Below are 16699 nucleotides of genomic sequence, written 5' to 3'. Positions count from 1 at the left end.
AATATTGGCTAAATTAAATTATCTATAGCACTTCTAATATTGGCTAAATTAAATTCGTTGCATCATTTCTAAAATAATATTCAGTGTATTCAGAATTATTCACAGAATGGGACAAAGGAAAGTAAGATTCCATTTGATGGCTTACTGGCTTGCTCTGATTTGAAAATGTGTCTCCTTTGTCCTGTACTGGCCCACATGGTTGAAATTGCCTCAGAGAACATATTTGAAGGGGGATAGGTAAGGGGGCAATTGCCAGCATCTGTGGGGGCAGAAGTCTCCATGCAAGCATGATTCATTATTTGAAATGATCAGATTATTATTATTTTTGAATTGAGGTTGTCGGATAACAAATTAGAATAAAAGGATCAAATATTATTTCAGTATTTTAGGTCATCCTCTCACCCACCCAATTTATTGAGCCTTGGTGTTCTTCTTTGACCTGAATATTTAACTAATATATAGCTTATTTAGTTAGTTTCCAATCATATTAGAGGGTCTGGGAGATGAACTAAATGTCTACCAACTAGAATTCCTGTTACATTGAAGTTGAAAAATTTATATGTGGGATTGATCCTATAATTTCAAGATGGAAATGTATAATATTATATAAAGGGCTGACAGTTGAACTGAAGAAACACCATTTTATTTCTATGTATCTTTCTTATTAGATTGGACAGACCATTCCAAATATGGATTGATTGGAGATGAATATTGTTGACTTTGTAAAATACCCAAACTTCTCTTCCCTTAAAACTAAAGTATTTTACATTTATCTTATATAGTAAGCAAATGGAAGAATGCTTTTAAAGTACCTATAATTTTAAAATATACATTGGAAATTAGTTGACATTTTTCTAAATATTATCATAGCATTTCACCTTTGTATGTTTCCATTTCAAATTTTGAAGGGCAGAGAACTTTCTCCAAATTGTAATTGATTAAAAATGAATTACTTTTCCCACTGCTGCAATCAAGACTATCATTATCTATTCACTCTGTAGAATAGAGTCTTGGAAGGAGAATGTCATTAATGATCTCATATCTGAATTTGCTGCCAAGAAAAATAAGAAAAGGAACATTTAACTTTTCAGCTTGAATAAAATAAAATCAGGACAATGTTATTTACCAGGACCTGCTAAAAAGTGGCAGAATAATATGCAAATTCTCCAATTTTAGAATGCCTCAGTATTCTACCTTAGGCAATATAAAAGAAAAATAGAAAAAAACAATTAAATTTAGGTTCAGTACCCAAAACATAGTCCACATTGGGCTTCTGATTATAAAGTTTGTTTATATTAGATTAGCAAACAGGGAAAGGATTGACTATTGGCAGGTCTCCTACACTTTGCTTGTGAAACAGTATCTTTATGTCTTTTAATTTTAATGTGCTCAGTTTTAATATACTCTTTTATATATTGTGATATCAATTTAGATATTTTAAAGATTATATATATCATTTACATTTTTGCCCAATGGAGAAAAAATTTGTCGGCACAAAATGTGGTGATAAGAAATTTTCAGGAATGGGCCTGAAATGAACACACATTATATTTTTTTAAAAAGGTCAGTGCAGAAGGAGGACATTCTGGCCATTTTAGATATCCCAAGAGTGAAACTTCATGCCTTTTTTCAGATCCCAGTTTTAGTTGTTCTTTCCTTCTCATATTGCATGCAGCGAGTTGCTTCATTTTGTTATATGCCACTGAATGTATAATTAAAAATGAAGAACATTTCTTATAGCATATAGAACATGATATACATATCTAGCCTAAGCAATTACTTGTTTTTAATGCTTAGAAAATGACAATAAGCAACCTGGTTTCTGAATTCTTGAACGGTATGTTTCAGTTTCTCTATAATTTTGTGACCCAATTTTTCTTTGTTTAACATACAATTCTGGACGTTTTCTTGAGGATTTTCCCTTCAGGTGTTTCCTCCAAACAGCATGCCTTCTTGTTAGCTGGTTGAACGTCTTCTACATAAATCTTGATTTCTGATGTATTCTGTCCAAGTTAAGATTGGCTCCCAGTCTCTGCTTTTAAGAGAGACTTGAAAGCATACCTTTTAACTTAGTCTTTTAAATCGCTTTTACAGGCTTAACTGATACTGTAATGTTCTTAGGTTTTTCTTTATTTCATTCTGCCTTTCTGGATTCTGCAAAAGGAAATATACAATTCTCAGTTTTGACAACTTTAAGATATGTGTACTTTAATTCCCGTCAACTTCATGCTAGCTAGAGGAATTCTAGGAGTTGAAGTCCACATATCTTAAAGTTGTAACAGTTGAGAAACATTGATCTAAACCCAGAGTGTCAAACTCACATTGTCACGGTGGTGTTATGTGACGTATCAGAAATTCCCCCCTTTGCTAAACTGGGTGTGTAGGCGTGGTCAGCATGTGACACATTTGGCAGGGAGCCCCGGAGTTTGACAGCCCTGGTCTAAACAGACTCAGCAGCTGTCTGATTTTGGATTAGATTGGATTTATTAGATTTATATGCTGCCCTTCTCCCAAGGACTCAGGGCGGCGTACAGCATTAAAAAACACATAGTACAAAAGTTAAAAGGAAATTAGAAACAGTCTAAAAAACAAACCCAATTTATATAACACTCACATTTTAAAAATTAAATAAAATTAACAGGCCAGGCCGGCTTGCTGGAAAAGCCAACTTTTTAGGGCGCGTCGGAAGGACCGGAGGTCAGGGCAGGAAACAGGTGTAGCAGAAATTCCAGCAATGTTTTTTTATTGTTGTAGTATAGAGGGATGCGGTGGCTCAGTGGCTAAGATGCTGGGCTTGTCGATTAGAAATGTCAGCAGTTTGGCGGTTCGAATCCCTAGCGCCCCGTAACAGAGTGAGCTTCCAATACTTGTTCCAGCTTCTGCCAACCTAGCAGTTCGAAAGCATGTAAAAATGCAAGTAGAAAAATAGGGACAACCTTTGGTGGGAAGGTAACAGCGTTCCGTGTGCCTTCAGCATTTAGTCATGCCAGCCACATGACCACGGAGATGTTTTTGGACAGTGCTGGCTCTTCAGCTTTGAAACAGAGGTTAGCACTGCCCCCTAAAATCAGGAACAACTAGCACATATGTGCGAGGGGAACCTTTACCTTTTTATAGAGTAACAGAATCTGGAAAAATTGTCAGAGTTTCTCTTCACTTGCTATTATACCAAACAAAAAAATCAAGGTGGGATTATTTTGAGTGTCTTTCTTACATTGTAGTTGTACGTATTTGTTAGCTGTGTATCCCACTGATGTTGATGTTTTAATAATGCCTTGATAACTTGTTCTGTAGATAGCAGGACATTCAAAGATGAGTCATCATGTTCTAGGATTAGGATTACCAATATCTGGCAAAAGGAGGGCATGTCCTTTGTTTTGTTCTCAAGTCTTCTCTCTAGCCTAGGCATAACCTTAACATCAAATCTCTTCTGGCTTTTTGAGTAAAGATAGCCCTCGACCTATGACCATAAATTGACCAAAAACCTGGTTGTAAGTCATTACGGTTATAATTGTAAACACTCGTGGAGACTGGAAGTAGTATTGTGGCTTTTTTTTTGTAGTGATTGTTAAGCAAACGCTGCAGACCCATTCATTTGAGTGGATGGTTTTTGACAGAAACTGGCAAAAAACTCCAGAAACCAATGAGGAACAACACAAACAATGGTCATGTGAATGCAGAGCACCCAAGGGGTCATAAAACTGACCTGCCCAACATGTGGCAATGCAGGGTAAAGATGCAACTATTTACAGTGTGTGTATGTGTGTACATAAAATAACCAGTCGTAACTCATGGACCACCTATATCTACAAAGAATCTCTTCCTGAGCAGCTTTCCTCTGTAGCCCAGTCAGGGGTAGACTTCAAAAATTTTAGCAAGGGGTTCTCTGCCCGGTTGTTGGGTGGGCGTGGCCATGGTGGGTGTAGCCTAGTCGGCCTCCTGCACAATGGCAGGGTGTGTGTGATGCTTTTACCCTCTCCGGGCTCCGGAGGTTTTCCTTGAGCTTCCGGGAGGGTGAAAACGGCCACCCCAGGCTCTAGAGACCCTCTAGAGGCCAGGAACAGGCCCATTTCTGGCCTTCCTGAACTTCCAGTAGGCTCATTTTTCCCTGTCCCAAGCCTTCCCGCACTCCTTTTACTTATCTGCATCCAAAACGGGCTGCGTGGGGACTCCTGGGAGGGGCGGGGTGGGATGGGCGGGCCAGTCAGGAGTGGGATTTGGATGTTCTCCGAACTGCACAGAATCTTAGCTAGAGGTTCTCCCAAACACCTGCGAACTCCCAGCAATCCACTCCTGAGCCCAGCCATTTACTAATAAATGCTAACCACAAGTTAACAAGCTCTGCTCCATGACCTTAATTCAGGGGTGTCCAAACTTGGGAACTTTAAGACTTGTGGACTTCAACTCCCAGAATTCCCCAGCTGGCTGGGGAATTCTGGAAGTTGAAGTCCACAAGTCTTAAAGTTCCCAAGTTTGGACATCCCTGCCTTAATTAGTATCCTCAAATTTGCTTTTGCTATTGCTTGAAATTAACAAGCCACAAACTGAAGTCATTTGCCTCCTAATCTCTAGCATATTCCTGCATTTGAAAAATGAGTCTTTCTGTTGCTGGAAAAAGTAATTTAATATACAGATCGGCATAAATACTTAGTTTTTCTATTTTTATCACCAATGCCAAGAAAGCTCAACAAGTTAGAGTGTCTTTCTTTCCAATTGTTCATGTTCTCCTTTGCCTGTTCAGCTATCTGGAAAACCTAGGCCTGATGTCTCTCCAAAAGAGAGGGGCCTTTGAGACTTAAGTCAACCTTTTGAGATATACAAGGTTGTGAAACAGATACAGCAGGAATTCTAAGAATAACAAAATCTTGATAACACGTTAAGAGCTTCTCTCTGTTCCATCTTATGACAAACAAAATAAAGAAAGGGTTATTTTGAGTTTCTTTGTTATTCCTTCCTCTTTCTTCAGACTAAATATTTTTTTTCTGAAAGTCCTCAGTAATTGTTGGCTTATTCTTTTCCCATTCCCAAGGCCAGGTCTACATTCCTTCATAACAGCTTGCCACAAAAAGCAAAACACAAAACAATTCAAAAATTAAATACCTGCAATGACACAAATTTGGTGGTATCGTACCCCAAATACCTTCCGGAAAAGTTATCCAAAAATAAAGGAGATACTTATGATCAGCTGGCAAAGAGAGACTGCTTAAAAGCAACTTCATCAATAGGTCCAAGTGCCACTTCTTCTCAATGATGAACCAGGACCTTCGCACACTAGATCAGGGGTGTCAGACTCGGGTCGTCATGGCAGCATCACACGACGTATCGGACTTTTTCTCCTTCGCTAAACTGGCCGTGGGTGTGGCCAGTGTGTGATGCATCCAGCCTGGGGGAACGGGTTTGACAGCCCTGCACTAGTTTACTGGAGAAATCTCCAAGCACCCACTTGAAACTAGTTGGGTTCATAAAGGCAGACCGTCTGAATGAATTTGGAGGAATTCATGGAGGAAATGGATGGTAATCGATTGCATTTGGAACCAGAAAGTGATCTGACCCTAGTAAAGGAAAAATGATAATAACCTCCAAAGTTAACAATTAAGATCACTTTAACTATATAATTATTTGTTTACTTACTTATTTATTTAAATGATTTATATAGCCACCCACAACTGTGTCTCTGGATGCCATACAACTTTAACTATTTAACTATTTAAATCTTGATGCTACAAACCAAAACAATACACCCAACTAGGTATTACCAGCAGAGTTTTCCTAACTATCCAGCCCAGTTACCTAAGGCAAGGTATTAAGGATCAATCACTACCAGAGCCCTCTGTTAAATGTATTGCAAGATTGCCCACAACATACATGGTTGTCTAGAACAGGGGTCTTCAACCTTGGCAACTTTCCGACTTGTGGACTCCCATGATTCCTCATCCATCCAGCCAGTGACGTGCAGTCAGGTGAGGCAGGTGAGGCACAGCCTCACCACTCTCATCATGAAAAAAAAAAGTAAAAGTAAAAAGCTGAGCTAGTTGCTGCCTCACCGTGGATGACTCTGCTTAACCTCACTGGTGCTCTCCCTCCCCAAGTGTAGTGACTTCCTCCCCAGGCCGCCATTCATTTCTCTCTCTCTCACACACAGCTGGATAAAACTATATAAAAATCTAGCCCAGCTTCACTGATTACAAGTTTGAAAAGGCAACGTGGCTCCACCTGCAATCAACTCTGCTTAACCTCACTGGTGCTCTCCCTCCCCAAGTGTAGTGACTTCCTCCCCAGGCCCCCATTCATTTCTCTCTCTCACACACACAGCTGGATAAAACTATATAAAAATCTAGCCCAGCTTCACTGATTGATTACAAGTTTGAAAAGGCAACGTGGCTCCATCTGCAATCAAACTACACTTGGGGAGGGAGAGCACAAGCGAGCACTGAGGAGACCACAGGAGGAGGCAGGAAGCCAGGCAGAGCCATGCTGTAGTACACACACTTCCCCCCAGCCTCTTTCTTTTGGAAGGCTCGGCTCGGCTCCCCTCCGGCTTCTCTGCCTCTCCTCTCACCCCAGCCTGCCAGCAGAAGGTGGTGGGTGGGCTTTATTGTGTTCCAGGCATTTCCCACCCAGACAGCAGGCTGCATTTGCAATGGTGGAGGTGTTTGGGAAAGGCAGCAGAGGAATGGGAGGGATGGCAGAGGAGCTGCTTTCAAGCCACTGGAAAAGATATCCAATCCAACTTTTGTGTGTGGGGGGGGTTTGTTTGAGAGTGAGTGAGAGAGGGAAGGGGTAGGAGAGATAGTCCAATCCAACTTCTGTGTGTGTGTGTGTGTGTGTGTGTGTGTGTGTGTGTGTGTGTGTGTTTGAGAGAGGGGGAGGAAGGGAGAGAGGGAGGAAGGAGGGGAAGGAGAAGAAAAAGAAAAAGAAAGAAGGAGCAAAGGAGAAAAACAAATGCTGTCGCTTTAAATTGGAACTGAGCATGCCTGGCTGTGGAATTCTGGGAGTTGAAGTCAACAAGTCTAAAAATATTTGAAACTCAGCACTGTGTCAGTGCCTCACCAGTCATAAACCTCACCGCACGTCACTGCATCCAGCATGCACTGGCTGTGGAATTCTGGGAGTTAAAGTCCAAAGTCATAAAGTTGCCAAGGTTGGAGATTCCTGGTCTAGAAGATCTGCATGAAGCAATGCCAGAGGCGATCGCCTGGACAGCTGAATTGAACCTCCAGTTATGAGGCCACTACCAAAGAAGTTTAAATTATGTGGACTGTGTAGATACGTTTACTTCTCTTCTGCCACGTTCTCCTCATGTGCTAAATAATAATAAATAAATAATAAACTGTCACAGCCCTTAGATGGTGTAGATGTGGAATCTACTCTGATGATTCAAAATGGAATCTAAACCACCTGAACCAGAGAACTTACAAGAACCGGACAAAAGGATCTCTGATTAACCTGCCCAAAAGTAAAATTTATATTTTATGATTTTTTCCCCCAAGTGACTTAACTTGGACCCATTCCCCCAAATGCATATTTTTTTCCTTCAGTGCTCTGTTTGATAAGTATTTTATAACTACATTCTACCAGCTTTTTAGGAAAACTTGATTTCTTCAAGTTTTAGTCAAACATACATTTTGCAGGTGTGGCTTTCAACACATATATAGACACAGAGTTGTTCCCAACTGGGAGGGCAATTTTATTTCCTCATTGATTTTCATCATCTGTTATGAAAATCTAAAACAGTCTAATTGTCAGGCCTGCAGACATCTTTTCTTTTGGATCTTTGGCCTTCCACAGTTTTTATTATTCTGCTATGCATTTTCTAATGTGGGAAAATGGAAGGGGGGATTGTAAGGAGTTGCATACTATGTAGCCATAACACAATTCTTTCTAGAAAGCCAAGGACATCTTTTTTCTCTGCACCTCTGCACCTGACCGGAACTGGATGGGTGGAACTGCCAGCATGGCAGTAGACGATTGGACCATGTGATGGACTTGTGGGTGTGGGGGCAAGAACTTTCAACTGGGTGGGGAAAACCAGGAAGCTTTCAGATTCGGGTTTTTCCAGATGTGCCAACATGGCTAAATTGGAACTTTGGGCAATACTTTGCCTTGGACTCTGATTTGGAACGCTGACAATGCACATTGTGTGTTTTATTGTGAGCTGCCATTCACCAAATTATGTAGGAAAAATAAACATATTGCATTTTTCTTAAAATATTGTGCGACAGACAAAAGGACTTATAGGTCCTTCTTGATATACGGAAATAAATTTCAGATACATCCTTTCAGATATACTCGGCTGTACTTCACACAGAGAAACCGAATGACGGACTGGAGGAAAACTGGAAAACACAGTTATTCAGATTTATGGGCATGTGTCCATTTATCTGCCGCCGAGTTTCTTCAAATGCTTTCATTTTTAAGTTGTTTCTTCTAGGACCCTTTAAAGAAAGTTTGAATTTGGGTAATTAGGCCACTAGTGTTATCCGGATTGCACAACAGAAGCTGGGGAAGTCCTGGGCTTTGATTTCCACCCTTTTATAAAGGACAGCCAGGGTTACTTTCAAGATCTTTCTATAAATCATATTGAGACAGAAGTAAGAATGCTGTTCTGGATACTAACGGAATGCTATTTGTCTGACTTTCAGAATGTCGTGTAGTGAAATCTACTTCCTATACCAAAATAGCTTCAACACCACGTCGGAGCATCACCAAGAGCCCAGGTCCATCCCGACGCAGCAAATCTCCAGCATCCACCAGCTCAGGTAACACACTGCAAACAAATTTGATTAAGTAGCAGGTAATTCTTTGACTATCATAATTATTTAAACGTGGTTGAATATACTATGTAATTAGTAGTGTGGCTCAAATATACTTTGTTTTCAAAATGGAGAATAATAAATATTTCTTGCTTACTGAGAATTGGATTGTCAAATAATTGAAAGTATCTTATCTCCCCAATGAATTGAAGTGTATGTACTGTACAAATATTGTAACTGAAATAAAATTTAGGAAAGAAAATGGACTTTGTCTCGGATTTTTAAAGTCCTTATTCAGCAAACTCCTTGTGTAATTGAATTCTTTGAAGGTAAACTTATTGCAGGAGATAGAATAGGTAACACTTTTTTTCTTATTTTAAAAATCTAGATGTTTTAATAGTGGAATGCTTTGTGGTTGTATATTTTTATGGAAAAGTGCTACAGGATGTTCCTCTGATCCTTTATCCCTTTGAGTGTTTTAGGTGATGGGAAACAAAAGGAATTTCATGTTATATTGTGTACTTTATTTCTGAATTGGTTAGGAGGTCTCAGAGATGGTACAGGAGGATTTCAAATTTTATATTGTGAGTGATCAGATTTGCTCATTGCAGTTTATACATAGCATCTGTTTATCATTAAAACATGCGGGTAATCCTCGACTTATGACCACAACAGAGCCCAAAATTTATGTTGCTAAGTGAGAAATTTATTAGGTGAGTTTTGCCCCATTTTATGACTTTTCTTGCTGCATTTGTTAGGTGAATTGCTGCAGCAGTTAAATTAGTAACAGCGTTGTTAAGTGAAACTGGCTTTTTCATGGACTTTGCTTGCCAGAAGGTAACAAAAGATGACCACATGGCCCTGGGACACTGCAACCGTCATAAATGTGAACCAGTTGTCAAGCATCCAAATGTAAATCACATGACCGTGGGGATGCTGCAACAGTCATAAGTGTGAAAAATGGTCATAAGTCAGTTTTTTTCAGTGCTGTTGTAATTTCAAACTGCCTGTATTTTGCATCTGGTTTTCTGTGTAGGGTAGAGTGATGGTGGTGTGAATGTGAGCAACTTTCTAATTATAAATCAGGGAGGTCAAACTGGTGGCCCACGGGCCGGATGTATAGCCTGCAGGCCATGCCCACCCCAGCTCCGCAAAAGCAAAAAAAGTTGTGATATGTCACATGATGGAGTTTGACACCTGTGTTATAAACTCTCATGAAGACTTCAGTAGTTAAAGGGATTTGATCCATGATACAGCCCCCAAGACATCTCGTGTGATCTTATTTTATTATTATTTTATTATTATTAACACAGCACAGCAAAGGAAATCTTATTTGTCTGGAAGGATTTCATGATAGAAGCTTAGCTAGGCAAGCACATGCCTTTCTCCCTGCTTTCCCATTTTTATGACTGAAATAGCAATAAAACCAAAAAGTAAAGTTCATGGCCACAAATTCTTCCTTGAGCTTAAGAATTTCTGTTGTGTATTCCAAATCAAGTACCAGAATCTTCAGTCTAAATTGGGGCTACTTTTTCGAACTAGACCTCTGCCACTGAATCCTGACAACAACCTATCTACAAGTTATAGAGTATATTATTAGTATATTTCTATCAGTACACTATTAGAAAGTGAAGAGGAACTAAAGAGCCTTTTGATACGGGTGACGAAGGAGAGTGCAAAAGTTGGCTTGAAACTCAAAATTAAGAAAACTAAGATCATGGCATCCGGCCCTCTCAATTCCTGGCAAATAGATGGGGAAGAAATGGAGGTCATGACAGATTTTGTTTTCCTGGGCTCCAAGATCACTGCAGATGGGGACTGCAGCCAAGAAATTAAAAGATGCCTGCTCCTGAGGAGGAAAGCTATGACAAACCTAGACAGCATACTAAAAAGCAGAGACATCACCCTGCCAACAAAAGTGTGTATAGTCAAGTTTTCCCAGTTGCAATGTATGGCTGTGAAAGTTGGACAATAAGAAAGGCTGAGCGCCAAAGAATTGAGGCCTTTGAACTATGGTACTGGAGAAGACTCCTGTGAGTCCCTTGGACTGCAAGGCGATCAAACCGGTCAGTCCTAGAGGAGATCAATCCTGACTGCTCTTTAGAAGGCCAGATCCTGAAGATGAAACTCAAATATTTTGGCCACCTAATGAGAAGGAAGGACTCACTGGAGAAGAGCCTAATGCTGGGAAAGATTGGGGGCAAAAGAAGAAGGGGACCACGGAGAATGGGGTGGCTGTATGGAGTCAATGAAGCAGTAGGTGTGAGTTTAAATGGACTCCGGGGGATGATAGGGGACAGGAAGGCCTGGAGGAACGTTGTCCATGGGGTTGTGGTGGTCAGACATGACTCCTCAACTAACAACAACATTAGTAAATGTCATTAATTTCAAACTACCCTGTTTTCCTGTATTTGTTTTTATTTATATTAGACCTGCTGTGCCAATATGCTAGAATTAATTATACCAAATACAACAAGACAAAAAAAATCTCATATTTTCTGGATCAAATATCAGAAATACCTAGAACTATTTCACCCTAGCCCAGCAATGGCGAACCTTTTTTGGCTCGCGTGCCATAAGTGGGGGAAGCACAGGGGGGTCGTGTACGGGCGTGCCGCACCCATAATGCAATGCATGCCCCCCAGTACGTATGCACGCACTACAGGCGCAATCCCCCCATTCTTTCATGCTTTTTTCGCTCTCCCCAGGCTCCAGAGGCTTTATAGGAGCATGGGGAGGGCGAAAACAGCCTCTCCTGCCCCCCCGGAAACCCTCTGGAGGCTTCAGAGACCTTTAGGATGCTTCCCTGAAGCCTCCGAAGCAGTCAAAACGACCCTCCGAGCAAACCGGAAGTGACTTCTGGTTTGCTTGGAAGGTCGTTTTAAGCACTCCGAAGGCTTCAGGGACCTTCCCCGAAGTCTTCGGAGCACTCAAAACGACCCTCCGAGCAAACTGGAAGTCACTTCCAGTTTACTCGGAGGGTCGTTTTAAGCATTCCAAAGGCTTCAGTGACTTTCAAGAGGGCAGTCAAAACAACACTCCGAGCAAACAGGAAGTCTGTTCCTGAATTTCCGGTTTGCCCGTAGAGCCGTTTCTTTGCGCACCGGAGGCTTCAGGGAAGCTCATGAAGCCTATGGAGGGCCTCGGGGGGGGGGGGCGGGGAGGCTCTTTTTGCCTTCTCCAAGCCCCTATAAAGCCTCTGGAGCCTGGGGAGGGTGAAAAATGGCTTTAAAAAAGGGTGAACTTGCGTGCCCTGACAAATGGCTCCACGTGCCACCTGTGGCACGCGTGTCATAGGTTCGCCATCACTGCCGTAGCCTCTGAAGATCTAACAAAAAAACGTAAGAACCTAAGAACTCACATGATATTTTCAACTAATTGTATTGTGGAAAATGATCAGAAAGAGAAAGAAGAATATAGCATGTGACTGATAGAGCTTGCAAATGGTGGTGACAAGAAAGAATTGGTTTTATCAATTGTCTGTTGATAAATTTCTAATATGAGAAAGATTACACTTCATAAGATAATAATAATAATAATAATTTTATTTGATTAGCCGCAACCCTCTCCCGAAGGACTCGGGGCGGCGTACAATCAAAGCAAGTAAAATACAGATAAAGACAAACATACAAACATAAGAAACAAAGACATATACATGTGCATGGAGGAGGTAGACTAATGAGTGAAAACAATTAAAAACACAAATTAAAAACACAATTTAAAATCCCATTAAATAAAATTACTGAATTAAAAACCCGTCAGGAGCGTTATGAAGTTATGGTTGAGCCAGGCCAGCTATTTGGAATAGGTAGGTCTTGAGCTTTACACGGAAGGAGCGGAGGTCAGTGGTGGTCCTAATATCCGGAGGGAGGTCATTCCACAGGGCTGGGCCCGCCACATAGAAGGCTCTGCTCCTAGGCGCCGCCCCTCGGCACTGTCTGGTGGATGGCACCTGGAGAAGTCCCTCTCTGTGCGAGCGGATGGGTCGTAGGGATGTATGTGGCAGAATACGATCCCGCAAGTAACTAGGTCCTGAGCCATGGAGCGCTTTAAAGATCGTAATCAAGACCTTGAAACGCACCCGATAGACCACAGGAAGCCAGTGCAGCTCGCGCAGGAGAGGTGTCACATGGGAGTACCTAGTACCTAGATAGAATTGTCTCTAGCTCAAGTATCACGAGCTGTATCAGGAAGGCTTTAAATTTTGTCCTGTTGAACAAAAATCCCGAAATAAAAATTATACACTGACACTGTGAAAATAGCAATAGCACTTAGACTTATATATCACTTCATAGTGCTTTTACACCTCCTCTCTAAGCTCTTTATAGAGTCAGCATATCCCCCGCCCCCAATAAACTAGCTCCTCATTTTATCAACCTCAGAAGGATGGAAGGCTGAATCAATTTTGAGACGATAGAACTCCTGGCAGTAAACAGTGAGTTTTCTTGTAGTAGTGCATTTTTACCACTGTGCTATGATAGCTCCTGTATATGGAAATGTGGTAGTAATGAAGCCTAATGTATAATTCATTGAATAATCAGGGAAAAAATGGTTCAGAATATACATGGCCTTCATATCATTGCCTGAGTAACCAAGAGAAAAATGTAGACAACACTTTCAAAATGTCAATGGCAGATCTTTCAAAGAGCCATTACAATAAAATAAATAGGATATAATAATAGAATAAAACTGTCATCATTTGGGAAAGAAATTCTGGAAAATATTCTTCTTCTAGAAACATTTCTTTTTTTTTTTTTAAATACTTTTTCCTTCAAAGAGATAATGTTCTCTTTGAAGCCTTCCCAATTTGTATCCTAACCATCTAACTAATTTATTTGTAAGTTTGAAATTTCTTTCTTTTGCATAGTTCATCTTTATACCCATCTCTCTTGGTCTTAAAAGTTGCCTCAGTAAAAGCGTAAATTGATGAGTTATACTGTAATTATTATGCCTGGAAATTTTTTAAAATTCTTCTTATTTTATTTGAAGATAAGTTTGATACTGAAATCTTCCAGAGAGGTGATGGACTTTCATTTACTGAATGAGTGCACACAGGGGTTGAAGAGGCATATACTTTAATTTCTGTATGGACTATGGTAGAGATAGAGATTCCAGCTTTAGTTCTAAATGTGTGTGATCCATTATTCCCTTCCAACTCTTTAATGCTAAAATTTCAAGATCCAGACAAGACCATTATGCTAGCAAACCAATATAAGTTTGTAGAGTAATAAATTACCCTTTTCTATAATTATTAATCCTACTGTTTTTACCATTATTGTTCTACCAGTGCTTTATATAAGAGAAAAATTGCCCAACGGGTTTTCAAAAATAGAACAAAAGACAAAACTTCAAGTTCTGCTACATTGTCTGCATAGTCAATTAAACCCTGATCTTTGAGTGCTAGAAAAGTTACTTTTGTAGAATGTAGAAAAACACAGCAGGCCAATATCCAGTATTTCCCTTCCCCGGTTTTCTTGTACCTCATCAGTAATTTTCAGGGTCTGGTGTGATGGTGTGATGGTGACACTTAATATCAATATTAGCAACATGGCATCTTCTGCATCTTATGGAGTTTATCATTTTGGAAAGGGGGGTGTTCCTTTCCCTCATTAGCTTCACAAATAAAATGCAAACATTATATAGTCTTTTTGAATATATAAGGATCAGACCTGCAGAAGTGAGATGATGTCTATTTGCTTGGCTTGCTAATGTAACTGCATAAAAGATATCATTTCCAAAACTTTCATTTTGTGTTCCAAGAAATGTAAGGGTCAGATGGCTGGAGTAGGCAATGGAAAATAGAAAGTGAATCAGACTTTCATTTGAATTAGTTTATTATTGTTTACACTTGTAGAACTTTCCTTCTGCTACAAGTTGAAAATATTTCAATTTTTTGAACTAGAGATATCAGAAAGAGACTTTAGCATTTAAAATGTACTTTCCATCTCGAAGCGTTGGCGTTTGCTTGAAAGTTAAATAAGCGTTTAGGGAAACAGCAATCAAATAAAAGTCTTTCAATGAAATGAAAATTTGTGCTATAGCCTTAATTCTAAGCAAAAATTATGTAGAAGCAAGCAATTAATCATGCTAGCAGTAATGTGTTGTTGGCAACATTGGTGTCAGTCTTCCTCCATTAGAATGCCCTGTTATCTCTTATAAATTATCCATGTCTAAGCATTACCAACCAATAATATTATTGATGAATGAGTGGTGGTTCACAAGCAAATGTCTTTGGAATTAATTCACCAAAAATTCTCCAAAAGCTCATATGATTTAAACAGCAGATTTCCTGCATTGAATGGTAATCCTTTCGGCTGTAATAGTAATTGAATTCAAGGACTAATTCAAAGTTTACTATCGTTTTGGCTTCCAGATGTTCCTGAGCTCTTGGCCAGGGCTGCTAGGGATGATTTTAAGCAACATTTGGAAGGCTACAGGTTTCCCATTTTTGTTTTAATGCTGTAACTTTCCTATCCTAACCCAATGTGCAAAAAAACAGGCTTCCAAAGACAAATTTAACATAGCAGTATTGTAATAGTTAATTATTATTCTACAAAGTGCTTTTTATGTCTGAGCTGAATAAAGAACACATCATCTAGGTAACCGGGCAGAATATTTATTACTGTGCATAGTTGGCAGATGGGAAAGAAAAGTATTCTTCCCATCTGACAATGTTTTAAAATCTAGTTCTCTCTCTTTACTGGGCGTAGCGGTTTGGAGGCTACCAGTCAGCTAAGCTATGATAAAAATTATTATTATTATTGTGATCTTCAGATGAGTAATTTGGTATATTGTTCCCAAAGGCACTTCATTATGATTCAGTGTGCAGCAGCATATAAGATTGCTAAGGCTATGGGGGCTTGGCAGATCAGAGTGAGGGCTGCAGTTGCTCAACATCCTGAAGTCGCGGCGTTGTGTATTGACACTTTTGATGTAGTCCCTAAGACGGCACCTACACCTCCTACTGCTGTTCGGAAGACGTCAGCCTTACGCAGAAAAAGCTTTGGCTTATGAATCTGGCATTTTATTCAGCTCTCTTTGTGAGCTGCTTTGGCAACCTTTAACTAATCCTAACGCTTCCTGTTTCTGCCAGAGTGTAGTACAAAAGGCAAATATTTTCCTGCTTGGCTTTATCAGGTTAAAATAAGTCTGTTTCCATGTTAGAACTCATAGAAGGTAAGTTCAATGCCTTATTAGTATCATGGCTGGAAATATCAGGGCAAAATAGAGAAATTGGATGTCTGCTAGTTACTGCTTTTTTATGGCTGATGTATATGTAATTGTGACCTAACCATAGCATGTTTGAGAAGACATTTTATTATATAGCATCTCTCTCTCTCTCCCTCCCTCCTCCCTCTCTCCTCCCCTCCCTCCCTCCTATCTTTTCAGTGCAATGTTAGCATTATTTGCCCATGTTTTCTATTCTACAGCTTTCAGAGCTGTGAAGTTTTTGTATTAAATGATAAGGCAAATGTTATGTAAGTAGGGAAAAATTGTAAAGAATATAGCAACAGTTTAGAAGTCTCTCATTTTTATGAAGGCAGCTATGAAAGGCTGAGGTTGAGATCTTATAAATCAAAGAGTCCCAGATGAGTTAATGCTTAGGTCAAATGTATCGCATGTAAATCTTTCCAACAGTTCCATGTTAGTATCAGTAGTAATAAATGCCCTTTTAATATAACACAATAATTTGGAATTTCTAATAGATAACATTAACACATCCCCTCATCTCTAAAAAGGAGGGGAAAAGACCAATACTTAAAGGCTTTTTTTAACAGCAAGTATAATCTTGGTCCCCACCCCCACCCCATGGATAAGCAGTCCCTTTTAATTTCATTGTGGCTACATATTGAATACAAATTGGTCAATCACTTGTTAAGTAAAATGTATACCAACTGAATACAGAGGAACCCACGTTATAGTGATTAATTCCTTCAGAATTGTAT

At 39.8% G+C, this 16699-nt stretch overlaps 1 protein-coding gene across 2 annotated transcripts in view; it reads left to right on the top strand.

The window, feature by feature from the left end:
• Positions 1-16699, top strand: part of DCLK1 (doublecortin like kinase 1) — a 179329-nt gene that overhangs the window by 94054 nt on the left and 68576 nt on the right. For both annotated transcript variants that reach the window (XM_081951247.1, XM_081951246.1), the window contains exon 5: positions 8643-8759. In XM_081951247.1, coding sequence (XP_081807373.1) covers positions 8643-8759 — 117 coding nt within the window. The remainder of the gene's footprint in view (positions 1-8642; positions 8760-16699) is intronic.

This window comes from Natrix helvetica (assembly GCF_964273705.1).
Source record: "Natrix helvetica genome assembly, chromosome: 4".
Classification (NCBI taxonomy): domain Eukaryota; kingdom Metazoa; phylum Chordata; class Lepidosauria; order Squamata; family Natricidae; genus Natrix; species Natrix helvetica.
Note: the sequence above shows the minus strand (reverse complement) of the source record. Positions and strands in the feature narration are given on the sequence as shown.